This window comes from Mobula birostris, chromosome 5, assembly GCF_030028105.1.
Source record: "Mobula birostris isolate sMobBir1 chromosome 5, sMobBir1.hap1, whole genome shotgun sequence".
NCBI classification, from domain to species: domain Eukaryota; kingdom Metazoa; phylum Chordata; class Chondrichthyes; order Myliobatiformes; family Myliobatidae; genus Mobula; species Mobula birostris.
In genome coordinates, this window is record NC_092374.1 from 46,790,410 (window position 1) to 46,806,726 (window position 16,317).

Consider the following 16,317-nt stretch of genomic DNA (forward strand, 5'->3'; position numbering starts at 1 on the left):
CGTGTTCTTGTTATTTATTATTTCCTTTTGTATTTGCACCGTTTGTTGTCTTTTGCACACTGGTTGAATGGCCAAGTGGTCTTTCATTGGCTCTGTTATGTTATTACTCTATAGACTTATTGTGTATGCCCACAAGAAAATGTGTGTTATGGTTATATACAGTGACATATCTGTACTTCGATAACAGAACTTTGGAACCTCTAAAGCCATGGCCAGCTCTTTTTAAAGTAATCCCTGATCTTTGAATGCCATCCATTTTCTTGACATAGCCACGTCCTAAGCTCCTTACTAATCCCAGACCCTTGTGCATCAGAGAAAATGTCCCAGCACCATAAGGTATGTGTTCACATCCTCGGACTGGGGTGGGCAAATCAAAAGGGGAATTCAGCTGTGACCTGCAACCCAGTTGAGACTGTGACGTTATATCCAAATCTTACTGCTCCTCAGTACAGAGTGACTGAGACCAAAAACTGACAAAATCCCCCAGGATTTGTAGCTGTTAGATAACTGATGGGTCACTTTTGTGATCACTGGTAAAATAGCTGAATATGGGTGGGGGGGGCGGGAGGAGGAAACAAATCCAGTAGGAATGTACTGATGTTGAGAACATGCGATTCAGTGGGAAGTGGGAGGTTACAGAAAATCACAATATGGCTATATTTTCTAGGGACACAACCCTTTCTCTTCTGTTTACAGTACAATCAGAATTTTCTCGCTTATACAATGCAGCTGTGGAGGCATTGCTGCTGAGAGGAAAAACTTGCTATGGGAGCACATCCCTACTTCCGCTTAATGGCCACTATATTAGGTACACTCCAATACCTAATATAGTGGCCACTGAATGCATGTTAATGGTCTTCTGCCGCTGTAGCCCATCTACTTAAAGGTTCAACATGTTGTGCATTCAGAGATGCTGTTCAGCACATCACTGTTTTTACGAATCATTATTTGAGTTATTGTCACCTTTCTGTCAGCTTGAAACAGTCTGGCCATTCTCCTCTGACCTCTCATTAACAAGGCATTTTCACCCACAGAACTGCCTCTCACTGGAAGTTTTTTGCACCATTCTCTGTAAACTCTAGAGACTATTATGTGTGAAAATCCCAGAAGATTGGTAATTTCTGAGGCTGCGTCCACACTACGCCGGATAATTTTGAAAACGAAGCTTTTTCTCTTCATTTTGACCCTCCCACCGCATTGAAACGGCGTTCTCATCCCCCGAAAACGGAGCTTTTCTAAAACACTCTCCAGAGTGTGTAAGTTTGAAAACGATTGTTGCGCGTCGTAGTGGGGATGGGGTAAACGGGGATATTTAAAAATGCTGTCATGGCAACACCACAACAACAATGCTTTTTCTGCTTCTGCTTGGTACTGCGCAAGCACTGCCGGATGGCTGTTATAACACGCAGTCGGTGTGAACGGCGTGAGAGTTAAATTGTAAAGTGAGCTTTTTTGACTAGATCCCCTAAATTGATTTAATTGAGTATTAATGTCAAATACTGCGCAGGTCTGGCGGCAGAAGATTCCACTCTCTTGTTGATCTTGGGTAGAGGACGGCTTCATGTTGTTTACTTTATTGTCTACATTAATAGCTTGTTTGCAGTTAAACATCTCTATGTTCTCCACTGCTTTGCTGACTTTGTAGTCATTTGTAATTCGCAGAAACAGCTTGACTTCATTGTCTGTCTAAACAAAGAAGTCTGGTCTGCTTTTTCCAGCGGAGGTTTTCTTTGTATTCCTCGAAGGCATTGTTGAAAACATTCTTTCACTGTTGTTGGTACTCTAGTTTTTGACCAACGGAAATAACACAACGCCACCGTTGAAACATAAACATTATACCGATTCCTCTTCGCTTGTTTTCTGTAGATGTGTCTGTGCATGCCCAGTAGGAGTAGATTCGCCCAAATATCCGTTTTAATGTGGACGGAGATATTTTGAAAAACACCTAGTGTGGAACCGGCGTTTTCAAAATTATCCGGTCTAGTGTGGACGTAGCCTGAGATTCTCAAATTACCCCTCTGGCACCAACAATCATTCCATGGTCAGTCACATTTCTTACTCATGCTGATGTTTGGTCTGAACAACAACTGAACTACTTGACCACATCTGCATGAATTTATGCATTGAGTTGCTGCTACATGATTGGCTGATTAGGTACTTGCGTTAACGTGCTGGTGTACCCAATAAGATGGCCACTGAGCGTATATTGTGGGACTTGATGGAGGGAATAAAGGTTTGCCTTATGGAAAATGGATTGCAGTCTCCATAGCACGGGGGTACACTGTATTCATTGTCTCTGGGTTTCAACAACTTGCGCAATCTCCAATATTATTTACATTTGTATAGCCTTTAATTTTAACTTCTCCTTTCACTAACTTTGACTAGGCTATTTAATTACAGTAGCTGAGCAATTGCCCTTTCATTATATTCATATCAACTGTTGCTTGTATTATCTGCCACTATTCCCTTGTGCTATTTGCTGTTAGCTCTTCTACCCATTCTGCTGTTATCAATTTCTGCCTCAACCCTTAAAAACAGCCTTAGTGAAATTTAAGTGTTGGTTTGTGGCTTAGTCTTTTCTTTTTAAATGTAATTGGATCATGTTATGGTTAATATTCAGTTAGTATTTTTTTGTTAGCTGCTGATTATTTCTGGGTCATTACTTGTTACAAGTTTTTGCAAGGATTGTGGTTTTGTTATTTTAAGTACCTTCAGTTCCAGAAAGTCCTCATGAATAAACTGAGGAAATTTGCAAACTTTGGGACCTGGGCTATTCTGCATCAAGGAATAGCAGCAGACAAATTGGGCAATCATTTATGTTCCACAACCTAATGAGCTCCTGGTTGATTTAAATGTTAATCGATCTCATTTGGCCCCACATCCTTAATATCTCTGTATCCTATTCTGCATGAATAATTTGGATTCAAGGAATGGTTTTGCATTGAAATTAATGTGGCTCAGTTTTATAGTTTATTTAATTTAACGTTCATGTCAACATGGCCAACTAATTGTGCTTTGGAAACTTACTGTAATACCCATATGTCTATCTACCAATTAGTAAACCTTTGTATAATTAAAACCTCAATATACATTCTGGTGGAACACCATCAGTCTTTTCTTTCTAATTGGTACACTTGCATGTTATTAAGTGAAAAATAACAGATTGGTTTTTGTCATTCTCCCGAGATGACCAATGCTCTGGTGTCATTTGTGCTAGATGATAATGTAGAACATTACTGAATAGATAAGCTGTTAATGTCATTTCTACTATTGTTTTATTCTCTTATTTATTTAGTTTTATTGGATACCATTCACATTTTAGAAATTCATCTTCACTCTCTCATGATCAAAATGTTTTAAGTACTTAGTTAACTTGTTCTTAATTATATGCTTCATTAGCTTTCCCATAACATGTTGGGTGAACATTTCCTGTCTTCTCCATTTTCTTGAAGAACAAAATAATTTGTAATGGTTCAATTGGAATTCTTGAGTTGAGAGTGTTTTGGAAAGTTAGAACCAAAGTATTTAAATGTCACAGCAACTAAATTATTTCACCACAAGTAGCTAACAAAAAAAGCCTGTGTAGTGAAGAAAGTGGTAAATTGGTTTATTATTGTCACATGTACTGAGGAGCACTTTGTTTTTTTATGCCATTTATACTCTTCACTTCATTACACCTGTCCATTAAGGTAGTATTACGGGAAATGATAAAAGAATCAGAATAAAGTGTTAGAGTTATAGGGAAAGTGCACTGCAGGCAGATAAAGTGCAAGGTCAAGATTCCATTTATTGTATTAGTGTACTGTTTAGTGGTCTTAGAACAGTGGGATAGAAGGTGTTTTTAAGTTTAATATGTTTTCATGATTTTCTATCTACTACCCAATCAGAGGGGGAGAAGAGTATGTCTGGGTTGGCGGGTGGGGGTGGTCTTTGACTATTCTGGCTGCTTTACCGCGGCAGCAGGAAATACTGACAGAGTCCATGGAACAGGGGCTAGTATCCATGATTAGCTGAGTTGTCCCCACATCTTTCTGTTGTTTTGTGCAGTCTCGGGCAAAACAGTTGCCATTCAAAACCATGATGCATCCACATAGGATGCTTTCTTTGGTGCATTGATTAAAACTGGTGAGAGTTTAATTTTTTTAACCTCTTGAGTGTAGGCACTGGTGTGCTTTCTTTGCCATGGCATCTACATTAGTTGGACAAGGATAGGTTGTTGATGTTGACTCCTAGGAACTCAAAGCTCTTGATCTTAGCACCAATACTTTCCTTTGTGCATAGGATAGTTCTTTTGCTTCATCCAGTCCATACTCCCAGTCCATTGTATGCTTAAAGCATTCCTAGGTAACTGAAACTGAACTGAGAGCACATGGATATGGAGTGGTTTACTGGTGTCCTTCCTACCTTCTAGGATTATCCTGCAGTGTTCTCCCTGTTGTCCCAAGCTCTTAGTGGTTCTTAGTTCTACCAATTGCTTTGAACAGGGGGAGGCATCTTGATTTTTTTTTTACTTGTGTTATTTCCTACTGGTATACTTGCTCCTTCAAGCAATTTATGCAACAATTTAATATTGGGACCCTTCTTGCTAGACTTTGATGTACTACAGTCATACAGGACTGTTTCTCAATCAAGATTCTAACTAAATCAAAACAGAGTAACCTTGGCATTTATTAACCTATGAAAAGTCTTTGCTCTGAAAAAAATGTCAACACCTCTTGTTTTTATAAGCCAGATAACCCAGGTTTGCCTTAATACCTGGTCATGTGTTTGATCATGTTTGTGCAGCACTTAAATGCTGGTGTCATTTTTGGTGCGTCATTTCAAAATTGCATTGAGATATATATTCTCAAATCTCTTACTTTCATTTTTGTATAGTTCCTCAGCATTAAGTAGACCTTTGCACTTTCATGTTCAGAACAAGGAAGCATAAAACTGAACAAGAAAACTGGGAATGTATGACTTCTCTAACATGACATGTGCATTCACCTTTAATTAAGTATTTCAATTAGACCAATCAATCAGTGCAAATAGTAGAAAGGTGACCATGATTTTGGTCAAATTAGCATTACTGCATTCTCCCAGCAGCGCTCTGAATATGCACCACCCCAACCAGTCTGAACTTGCACTGACATGAATATCTCCAGCCCGCCCGGTGTTATAGCTCTACCAGATCCAGGGATTCATCTTCCATGGTTAAATATGAAATATTTGATTAGCCAGTTTATAATTTCAGGAACCTTTTAATTTGTGCAACAACTGTTAGTAATGAGTTTGCTCTTCCCTTTGTGTCTATTTCAAGACTATCTTCTATTTTTTTATAAATCCCTCTTTAATTTTTCCTGCCTATGCAAAGCTTCCTTTCCTTTTTGTCCACTCATCTTATTCTCTGCCCTGTACCTTTTAAAACCTGTCACTTATCTTAACTTTTTCCAGTCTGATGAAAATAGTTTTCAGACACTGCCCAACACCAAGAATTTCCTACTTTTTCTGTTTTTAATGTTGCACCCTTTTACATAGAAACATAGAGAACCTACAGCACAATACAGGCCCTTTGGCCCCCAGAGTTGTGCCGAACATGTCCCTACCTTAGAAATTACTAGGCTTACCGATAAGCGCCATATTTTACTAAGCTCCATGTACCTATCTAAAAGTCTCTTAAAAGATCCTATTGTATTCGCCTCCACCACCGTTGCTGGCAGCCCATTCCATGCACTCACCACTCTCTGAGTAAAAAAAAAACTTACCCCTGACATCTCCTCTGTACCTACTCCCCAGCACGTAAACCCACCTCCCCCTCGTACCCCATCCGTTATTTATTTATATACACACATTCTTTCTCTCTCTCTGTCTCTCCTTTTTCTCCCTCTGTCCCTCTGACTATACCTCTTGCCCATTGTCTGGGTTTCTCCCCCCCTCCCCCTTTTCCTTCTCCCTGGGCCTCCTGTCCCATGATCCTCTCATATCCCTTTTGCCAATCACCTGTCCAGCTCTTGGCTCCATCCCTCCCCCTCCTGTCTTGTCCTATCATTTTGGATCTCCCCCTCCCCCTCCCACTTTCAAATCTCTTGCTAGCTCTTCCTTCAGTTAGTCTTGACAAAGGGTCTCGGCCCGAAACATCTCTTCCTAGAGATGCTGCCTGGCCTGCTGCGTTCACCAGCAACTTTGATATGTGTTACCTAAAACTTGTGTCCTCTTGTGGCAACCATTTCAGCCCTGGGAAAAAGCCTTTGACTATTCACACGATCTATGCCTGTAATCATCTTATACACCTGTATCAGGTCATCTCTCATCCTCTGTCGCTCCAAAGAGAAAAGGCTGAGTTCACTCAACCTATTCTCATAAGACATACTCCCCAATCAGGCAACATCCTTGTAATTCTCCTTTGCACCCTTTCTATGGCTTCCACATCCTTAGTGAGGTGACCAGAACTGAGCGCAGTACTCCAAGTGTGGTCTGACCAGGGTCCTATATAGCTGCAACATTACCTCTCGGCTCCTAAATTCAATTCCATGATTGATGAAGGCCAATACAGTGTACGCCGCCTTAACCACAGAGCCAACCTGCGCAGCTGCTTTGAGTGTCCTATGGACTCAGACCCCAAGATCCTTCTGATCCTCCACACTGCCGAGAGTCTTACCATTAATACTATATTCTGCTATCATATTTGACCTACCAAAACGAACCACTTCAAACTTATCTGGGTTGAACTCCATCTGCCACTTTTCAGCCCAGTTTTGCATCCTATCAATGTCCCACTGTAACCTCTGACAGCCTTCCACAATACCCACAACACCTCCAACCATTGTGTCATCAGCAAACTTACTAACCCATCCCTCCACTTCCTCCTCCAGGTCATTTATAAAAATCACGAAGAGTAAGGTTCCCAGAACAGAACCCTGAGTCACTCCACTGGTGACCAACCTCCATGCAGAATATGACCCGTCTACAACCACTCTTTTCCTTCTGTGGGCAAGCCAGTTCTGGATCCACAAAGCAATGTCCCCTTGGATCCCATGCCTCCTTACGTTCTCAATAAGCCTTGCATGGGGTTCCTTATCAAATGCCTTGCTGAAATCCATATACACTACATCTACTGCTCTTCCTTCATCAATGTGTTGAGTCACATCCTCAAAAAATTCAATCAGGCTCATAAGGCACGACCTGCCCTTGACAAAGCCACTCTGACTACTCTTAATCATATTATACCTCTCCAGATCCCTCATTTAACCATATAACAATTACAGCACAGAAACAGACCATCTCGGCCCTTCTAGTCCGTTATTTTTTTGTTTGTTTCCTATTTGTGAAGGACCATGAGAATTTTTACCATATTAAAGGTGCAATAAATGCAAGCTGTTTTGTTTTAATCAGAAAGCCTGTCCATGTCAAAGCTACTGTCTTCTTGTATTTACAAACAAGGTGGTAATCGGGTTGCTTTTTGGTGGTTTCAGGTTGCTTTTAGGGATGACTACTCTGACCCATTTGATGCCAAAAATGAATTGAAGAATAAGGTTGTAAAAAAGAGAGAAATAGAAAATAATGGATACATGGAACCTTATGAGGCACAAAAGATGATGGCAGGTAAGAGCATATTGTGCAACTCATTTCAGTAGATTTAATTGAACTGCATATATTCTCTTGTATATGAATCAAACCCTGGCTAGCTCATTGACAATTTTATTTCTATTAACAATTCTTCTTTTGTAATTCTCCTCCACCCCTTCAAGTATTAATAATGTTTTATTTTGAAGTTTACGAGTAAACCTACTGTACTTCTAGTTGGTGAATTCCAGACCACAGTACCTTGGATTATTTTACCTAGAAAGGGATCTTGCCTTTTTTTTCACCAATGAGTTGCATCATTATTTTCTGCTTAACTATTTTATGTTGGAAATTAATTCTTATGTAGAATCCTCTGCATGTTCCCTGTTAACACTCTCTTCTGTAAGAACAGCTGTAGCCTTTTCTGGACTTTCCATGCAACTGAGGCCCTGCATCATAAATATCATTTATGTAAACCTCCTTTGAAAAGACCTGGAAAACATTCCTAAACACTAATGTCCAGAATTTTACCCTACTGCTCCACCTGAAGCCTTGACCTGCGATTTATAATTCACACAGATGAATGTAACTTCCTGCTTTGCTTCTTCTCTGTTTTATAAAGCTAAGACTCCAATTCTGATTTGTATTTACTGTTACTGCTCTATCACGTTGCACTCCAGGTCTGTTTGTTACTGTAACATCCTTGATTGTATAAGTTAAATAGTTAGACTTCCTATTTAACTGTGCATTCATTAATATCTTTATGTTGTGAGCAACTTGCCTTTGAAGCAGAAAAACTTGTACGTTTTTTTTGAATAAGTGGTTTGTAATACTCCTCAAAATTCGTATGTGAACATCTATTTACAAATATTACATCTATTGGCTAATGGAATTAAAAAAAATGATAATATACAGTAGTTTTGCATATGGTCACCAAAACAAATAAAATCTTAATACAGGTTTCCCCCGCTATCCGAAGGTAGAGCGTTCCTATGAAATGGTTCGTAAGCCAGAATGTTGTAAAGTGAATAAGCAATTACCATTTATTAGTATGGGTTTTGAGTGTTCCCAGACCCAAAAAATAACCTACAAAATTATGCCAAATAACAGATGAAGCCTAAAATAACAGTAACATATAGTAAAAGCAGGAATGGTATGATAAATACACAGCCTATATAAAGTAGAAATACTTCTCTGCAGCACTGTCTAGCGCAGCGAAAATCTTGTGGAATCACTCTCGGCAAAAACACGGTACAAGTGCTGTCAGCAGAAACACTCTCTCCAGTAACCTTTAAGCTATGAAGCTGCCAAATCATCCCAAATAACACATAAAAATACACAGCCTATTTAAAGTAGAAATAATGTATGTACAGTGTAGTTTCACTTACCGGAATCGGGAAGACTCCAATAAATTGCAGTTTTGTCACAGTTAAATACTTGGTTATATGAAGAAGCACCTGACGCAATCGCCTCTGATCTTCGCCGACATTTACGTGCCGGGTGACACCTAATTAATTAGCTTGTTTGGCTTTTTTCTTAAAGATGTGCTGGGTGAGCTCCGGCTACCGCTGCGCCACTGCATTCTTTGCAGCCCGGTATTGGTCGGTGGCCTGGAGGTTGGGGACCACTGCTTAAACTATGAAGCTGCCCTCGCCTCAGAAACCGATCAAACCACCCATGACTACCTTTAAATTCCACTTTCATCACCATCGTCCAGTGCTTTCTGTGTCAGCTTATTAAAAAGACTGACTGGTTTGTTCTCAAGTATAAGAAAACTTAACGGAACACCACACTTTGTACACCCATCAGTCCACTCAAGCAATAGACTTTCCATTTTATCCATTATTGGATGCCGACTAAGAGACACCGCTTTGCTACGAGCAGAACCAACAGTAACATTGGCAGCTTTCAAAATTCTTTCTCTCCGCATATAAATAGTGCGAAGGTGGATGCAGGCAAGTTCAACGCGTGGACAATGTCCTTACTTCGTTCACCACGATCAATACGCTTAATTATGTCTAGTTTTACACTAAGTGTAACACCCTTACGAGCTCTTTTAGGCTCTTCCAATACCTTAGAACTCATCTTGCTAACGGATGCAGCAAATAAATCGAGATAAAGCACGTATTTAAGCAATGACGGCTAGAATGCAGTTCCGGGGGAGGAGCTTGGCTGCTCGGGCGCGCGCTGCCTTTTTTCATAACAGTGAAGACACCTGTTAGCGAAAACAGGTAACTAATGTAGGTCTTTCATAACAGCGGGGTGTCGTAAAGCGAACGTTCGGGAAACGGGGGCCACCTGTACAGAGTATACCAGAGCAGTCAAGTGAGTAACAGTGTGTATAGATGATACACTCTCTAATCACAGTGCCAAAATGTTTAGGGTAATTGATGGATGTCGATCGAGCATGCTGTTACTTCTGGATAGTGTCAATCTGCTTGACAGTTATGAAGTGAAGAATATTCCATCGTGCCACTTATTGCCCAGAAAGGCTGACAGTGTCCCACGATGAGTTGTTTGCTGTAGGATATCCCACCTCTGGCCTGCTCCTGGTGCCACGGTATTGTTACATAAGAACATAAGAAATAGCGGCAGGAGAAGGCTATCTGGTCTGTCAAACCTGCTTTGTCATCCAATAAGATCATGGCTGATCTGGTCATAGACTCATCTCCACCTACCTGCCTTTTCCCTATAACCCTTAATTTCCCTACTATTCAAAAATTTATCCAACCTTGTCTTATATCTATTTACAAGGTAGCCTCCACTGCTTCATTGGACAGAGAATTCCACAGATTCACCACTCTCTGGGAAATGGAGTTCCTCCTCATCTCCATCATAAATCTGTTCCCCTGAATCTTGAGGCTATGTCCCCCAGTTCTAGTCTCATCTACCAGTGGAAACAACTTTCCTGCCTCTATCTTATCTATCCCTTTCATCATTTTATATGTTTCTATAAGGTCTCCTCTCCAATGTGTATAGTCCCAGGCGACTCAATCTCTCCTCATAGTCTAGCCCCCTCATCTCTGGAATCAACCTGGGTGAATCTCCTCTGAACCACCTCCAAAGCTAGTATATCCTCCTTCAAGTAAGGAGACCAGAACTGCATGCAGTACTCCAGGTGCGGCCTCACCAGCACCCTGTACAATTGTAGCATAACCTCCCTGCTCTTAAATTCAATCCCTCTAGCAATGAAGGCCAACATTTCATTTGCCGCCTTGTTAGCCTGCTGTACCTGCAAACCAACCTTTTGTGATTCATGCAGAAACACTCCTAAGTCCCTCTACACAGCAGCATGCTGCAATTTTTTACTATTTAAGTAATAATCTGCTCTTTCATTTTTCCTTCCAAGGTGGATGACCTCGCATTTACCAACATTGTACTCCATCTGCCAGACCCTTGCCCACTCATTTAACTTATCTATATCTCTGCAGACTCTCTGTATCTTCAGTACAATTTGCTTTTCCACTCAATTTAGTATCATCAGCAAACTTAGATACATTACACTCATTCCCCTCTTCCAGATTGTCAATGTATATCATTAGCAGTTGCAGGCCCAGCACCGACTCTTGCGGCACACCGCACACCACTGATTGCCAACCAGAGTGACGGTCCTGTATCCTAGCTCTCTATATTAGTTAACCAATCCTCTATTCATGCTAATACATTGCCCCCAATTCTATGCATCCTTATCTTATGGATGTCTTTTTATGTGGTGCCTTATCGAACGCCTTCTGGAAATTCAAGTAAATAACATCCATCTGTTCTCGCCTATCCACTGCATTCATTATATCCTCAAAGAACTCCAGTAAGTTTGTAATACAGGACCTGCCTTTGCTGAATCCATGCTGCATCTGCCTGATGGATCCATTTCTTTCCAGATGCCTCGCTATTTCTCCTTTAATGATAGCTTCAAGCATTTTCCCAACTACAGATGTTAAACTATCTGACCTATAGTTACTTGCCTTTTGCCTAAATCCTTTATGAACAGTGGCGTGACATTCACCGTCTTCCAGTCCTCTGGGATCTGCCCAAAGTCCAGACAATTTTGGTAAATCATCACTAAAGCCTCTACTGTAACTTCTGACATTTCTTTCAGTACCCTGGGATGCATTCTATTAGGACCAGGGGACTTGTCAATCTTCAGGCCCACAAGTTTGCTCAACACTCCCTCTTTAGTGATAGCTATTGTATTGAGGTCCTCACCTTCCATCTTCCAGTTTCCCACTACTCTAGGCAACTTTGTATGCACAAGCTTTTAGTTTAATGCCTACTTATATTTCCTTAGTTTTCCACGGCTGGCTTTCCCCACCCTTAACTGTCCTTGCTTTTAACTGGAATATACTTTTGTTGAACACCGTGAAAAATCTCTTTGAAAATCTTCCACTGTTCCTCATCTGTCCTACCATATAGCCTGTGTTCCCAGTGCCAAATCCTCCCTCACTCCTTTGTAGTATCCATTTTTTTAGGCATAATACACTGGTTTTAGTTTGAACCTCCATTTGTTTGAGAAATTCAATCATACTGTGAACACTCTTTCCAAGAAGATCCCTAACTATAAGATCACTAATTTTACCTGTCTTATTGCACAGGACCAGATGTAAGATAGCACGTCCCTTGTAGGTTCAGTAACGCTGTTCAAGAAAGCAGTCACGGATGAATTCTACGAAGTCCTCCTCAAGACTGTCTCGGCCAACTTAGATTCACCCAATCTATGTGCAAGTTAAAGTCCCCCGTGATAACTGTTGTTCCGTTCTTACATGCCTCAGATATTTCTTTGTTTATTGCCTGTGCCAGTATAATGTTATTATTCGGTGGCCAATAGACAACTCCCAGTAATTTTTTTTCCCCTTTGCTATTTCTAATCTCTACCCAGATGGATTCAACATTCTGCTCCTTAGATCTTGCATTTGTCTCTCACTACCGCCCTGATCTCATCTTTAAGAGTGCTACCCCACTTCACTTACCTTCCTGGTTACCCTTCCATATTACCTGATATCGTTGAATATTTAATTCCCAATTCTCTCCACCCTGCAATCTGTAATGGCCACTAAATCATACCTCTTTGTACTGATTTGAGCCACAAGTTCACTGACCTTATTTCAAATACTATGGGCATTCAAATAAAGTACCCTTAACCTCATTGTGTTTTTAAAATTTTGTAATCTTTTACTCTTTTGCACTTGACTTTTCTTCACTCCACTTCTACTTTTCTCTGTTTTTATCTTTTGTTTTTTCTTTATTTTTATCCAGACTTTTTTGCTTTATCCATACTTCTCTAATTTGTTGAACCCACCCCTGTACTATTTAGTTTAAGACCCTAACCAGAGCCCTAGTTATGTGATTCGCTAGGGTCCAGGTCCCATCATGGTTCAGGTGGAGCCCACCCCATTGGTACAGCTCCCTCCTTCCCCAGTACCGTTGCCAATTTCCCACTTCTCACACACTAATCCTTGAGCCACGCATTTAACACTCTAATCTTCTTGACCCTATGCCAATTTGCACGTAGCTCAGGTAGTAATCCAGATATTACTATCTTTTTGGTTCTGCTTTTTAATTTGGTCCCGAGCTGCTCAAGTTCCTTCAGCAGAACCTCTTTCCTCCTCCTACCTGAGTTGTTGGTACCCACGTGGACCACGGCAACTGGATTTTTCCCCTGCCACTGCAAATTCCTCTGCAGGTCAGATAAGATATCCTGAACCTGAGCAGCGGGCAGGCAACACAGCCTTTGGGACGCTCTATCCTTGTGACAGAGAACTCAGCCTATTCCCTCGACTATAGTATCCCCAATTACCACTACATTTCTTTCTCCCCTCTTGAATGGCCACAGTTAGGTTGCTCATCCTTCCTACAGCCCCCACTGTCAAGCACACTGGAAGCAAAAAATCTCAGACCTGTTGGACAAACTCAAGGGCTGAGGCTCCTCCAGCACTGCCTCTTGCATCCCACTACCTGCCTCACTGGCAGTCACACTGTCTTGTCCCTGACCACAGATTGAATTTGAGACAGCTAATCTAATGGGTGTGACTACAGAGAATCCAGTTAACTCTCCCCCCTCCCTGATGTGCCGCAAAGTTTGAAGCTCAGACTTCAGGTCATCAACTTTGAGCCTGAGTTCCTGGAGCAGCCAACACTTGCTGCAGGTGTGGTCTCCAGGAACCACAAAGGGGTCCACCAGCTCCCAGATCATACAGCTGCAGCACATCACCTGATCCTGCATCATCCTTTTATTTACTTAGCTGTAATTTAGTGACTTTTTATTCAACCACTACAAAAGCCTTACTTGCTACTTACCTGTGCCTCCTCGCCAAAGCCTCAAGTTCTCACTCCTAATCTGGTCCTCTTACATAAGGATCACTCTACTTTGACCTTGCTTTACTTCTATTTGCTCCTGCTAATAAATTCCGAATTGATTGGTCCGCCGCTAATGCGCCAATCCCTGCGAAACACTCCTTTTTTTAAGCTCTTCTCCCCGACCTGTGTGAAGCGTACGCGCTCGCTCTCTCTCTCTCACTCGCTCGCTCTCTCTCTATTGGTCTGGTGCTGACATTCCTAGTCCAGTTGAATTTCTAATTAGATGCTGTCTTTCAGCATATGGATAAGGAGGAACCGTTACTGAAGGTCAAAGAGGTTAGATTTAATTTTGTTAGACATGGTTTGCTACTCAGCTCTTTTGTGGTGCAAATGTTATTGCCACTGTTAAATATTTTGAAGTCTTGCTGCATGAAGGCGTGGGCTACTTCAGCTTCTAAGAAAAAAGGCGTGGCATTAAACATTGTGCATCCAATCATTTGTAAACATCCCTACTTCTGAACTCATGATTGAGGGAAGATCGTTGAAATTGCAGCTGCAGTGATTATCCTAGTTTATTGCCCAATAGAACACCTGCAGTAATATTGGGAAATGTGATAATTGACCTGTGACATCCACAGAAAATTATCTTTGTGTGAGCTACAACTCTAAACACTGGATGTTTTCCTATTGCTTTCAGTTTTACCAAGGTGTCTTGATGTCAAACTTGATCAAGTGCTGCCTTGTTCCACGCCACCAGGTTCAGAAGCAGTTATTACCCCTCACCATCAAGCCCTTGAACCAGAGGGACTAACTTCATTCACCCCAACACTGAACTGATTCCATAACTTATGGACTTACTTTTAAAGTCTCTATAACTTGTGTTCTGAATATATATTGCTTATTTATTAGTAATTTTTTTTTGTTGTATTTGTACATTGGCTGTTTGTCTCTGAAATGTGTGGTTTTTCATTGATTTTACTGTGTTTCTTTGTATTTACTGTGAATGCCCACAAGAAAATGACTCTCGGGGTAGTATATGGTGACATATGTACTTTGATAATAAATTTACTTTGAACTTTGATATCAAGGGCAGACTCTTTCACCTTGTCTCCAGAGATCACCTATTTAAAGCATAGCCCAAATAGGTGCTGTGCTTTAAATGTCTTGTCATGTTGATGCAAGCTTGAAGTGCTATTTGGTTGTAATGTATTGTCATGTTGATGCAAAGTGCTATTTGGTTGTATTCAGTGTGAAAATCAAAGTACATTTACTATCAAAGTATTTGGTGCATGGCCAAGTGGTTAAGGCATCGGTCTAGTGATCTGAAGGTCACTAGTTCGAACCTCAGCTGAGGCAGCGTGTTGTGTCCTTAAGCAAGGCACTTAACCACACATTGCTCTGCGACGATGCCGGTGCCAAGCTGTATGCCCTAGTGCCCTTCCCTTGGACAACATCGGTGGCATGGAGAGGGGAGACTTGCAGCATGGGCAACTGCCGGTCTTCCTATAACCTTGCCCAGGCCTGCGCCCTGGAAACCTTCCAGGGCAAATCCATGGTCTCACGAGACTAATGGATGCCAATTTGTGTACTATACACCTGAGATTTGTCTTCCTTATGGATAGCCACTAAGCAAGAAGAACCCTGTCAAAGAAAAAAAAACATCAACTCCCTCCCATGTGCAAAAAAAGCAGATCTAGCAAACAGCAACAAAAAAAAGAGCAAAAACATAGTATATAGACACATGATCAAAAAACTACAACATAACTTCCTGACTTTTGAGCTCAGTGCCTCAATTAAAATAGCAAGCGTGCCATGTGCCGCCTTAACTACCCTATCAACCTGCGTAGCCACTTTCAGGGAACTATGAACTTGGATTTCATGATCCCTCTGCTAATCAACACTATTAAGGGTCTTGCTCTTAACAGATTACTGTCTCTTTACATTTGATCTACCAAGGTACAACACCACATTTGGCTGGGTTAAACACCATCTTCAATTTCTCCGCTCATATTTGTAAGTGATATATCCTATTGTATTCTTTTCCAGTCATCTATGTTAACCGTATCACCACCAATCTTTGTTTCATCTGCAAACTTACCCACCCATCTATACATTTTCATCCACATCATTAGTAAACATATCAAACAGTAGAGGTCCCAGTACAGATACCTGCAGAACACCATTAATCTCAGACCTCCAGCTAGAATAGGTCCCTTTGACCACTACTCTCAGTCTGAATCCAAACAGCCAAGGCACCATTGATCCCATGCATCTTAGTCTTCTGGATGAGCCTCCCATAAGGGATCTTGTCAAATACCTTATTAAAATCCACGTAAACGACGTCTATAGCTCTACCTTCATCAATCACTCTTGTCACCTCATCGAAAACTCAATCAAGTTAGTAAGGCACAACTTGCCTCGCAGAAAGCCATGCTGACTTGCCCTAATTAGGCCATGATTTTCCAAACTTCATAAATCCTATTC

The 16,317-nt window shown here is 41.1% G+C and overlaps 1 protein-coding gene across 1 annotated transcript in view; it reads left to right on the forward strand.

Annotated features, from left to right (window-relative positions):
* LOC140197243 (SH2 domain-containing adapter protein F-like) overlaps positions 1–16,317 on the forward strand; it is a 110,049-nt gene that overhangs the window by 11,869 nt on the left and 81,863 nt on the right. Inside the window, exon 2 of the mRNA XM_072257169.1 lies at positions 7,452–7,581. Within this exon, the coding sequence (XP_072113270.1) occupies positions 7,452–7,581 (130 nt within the window). The remainder of the gene's footprint in view (positions 1–7,451; positions 7,582–16,317) is intronic.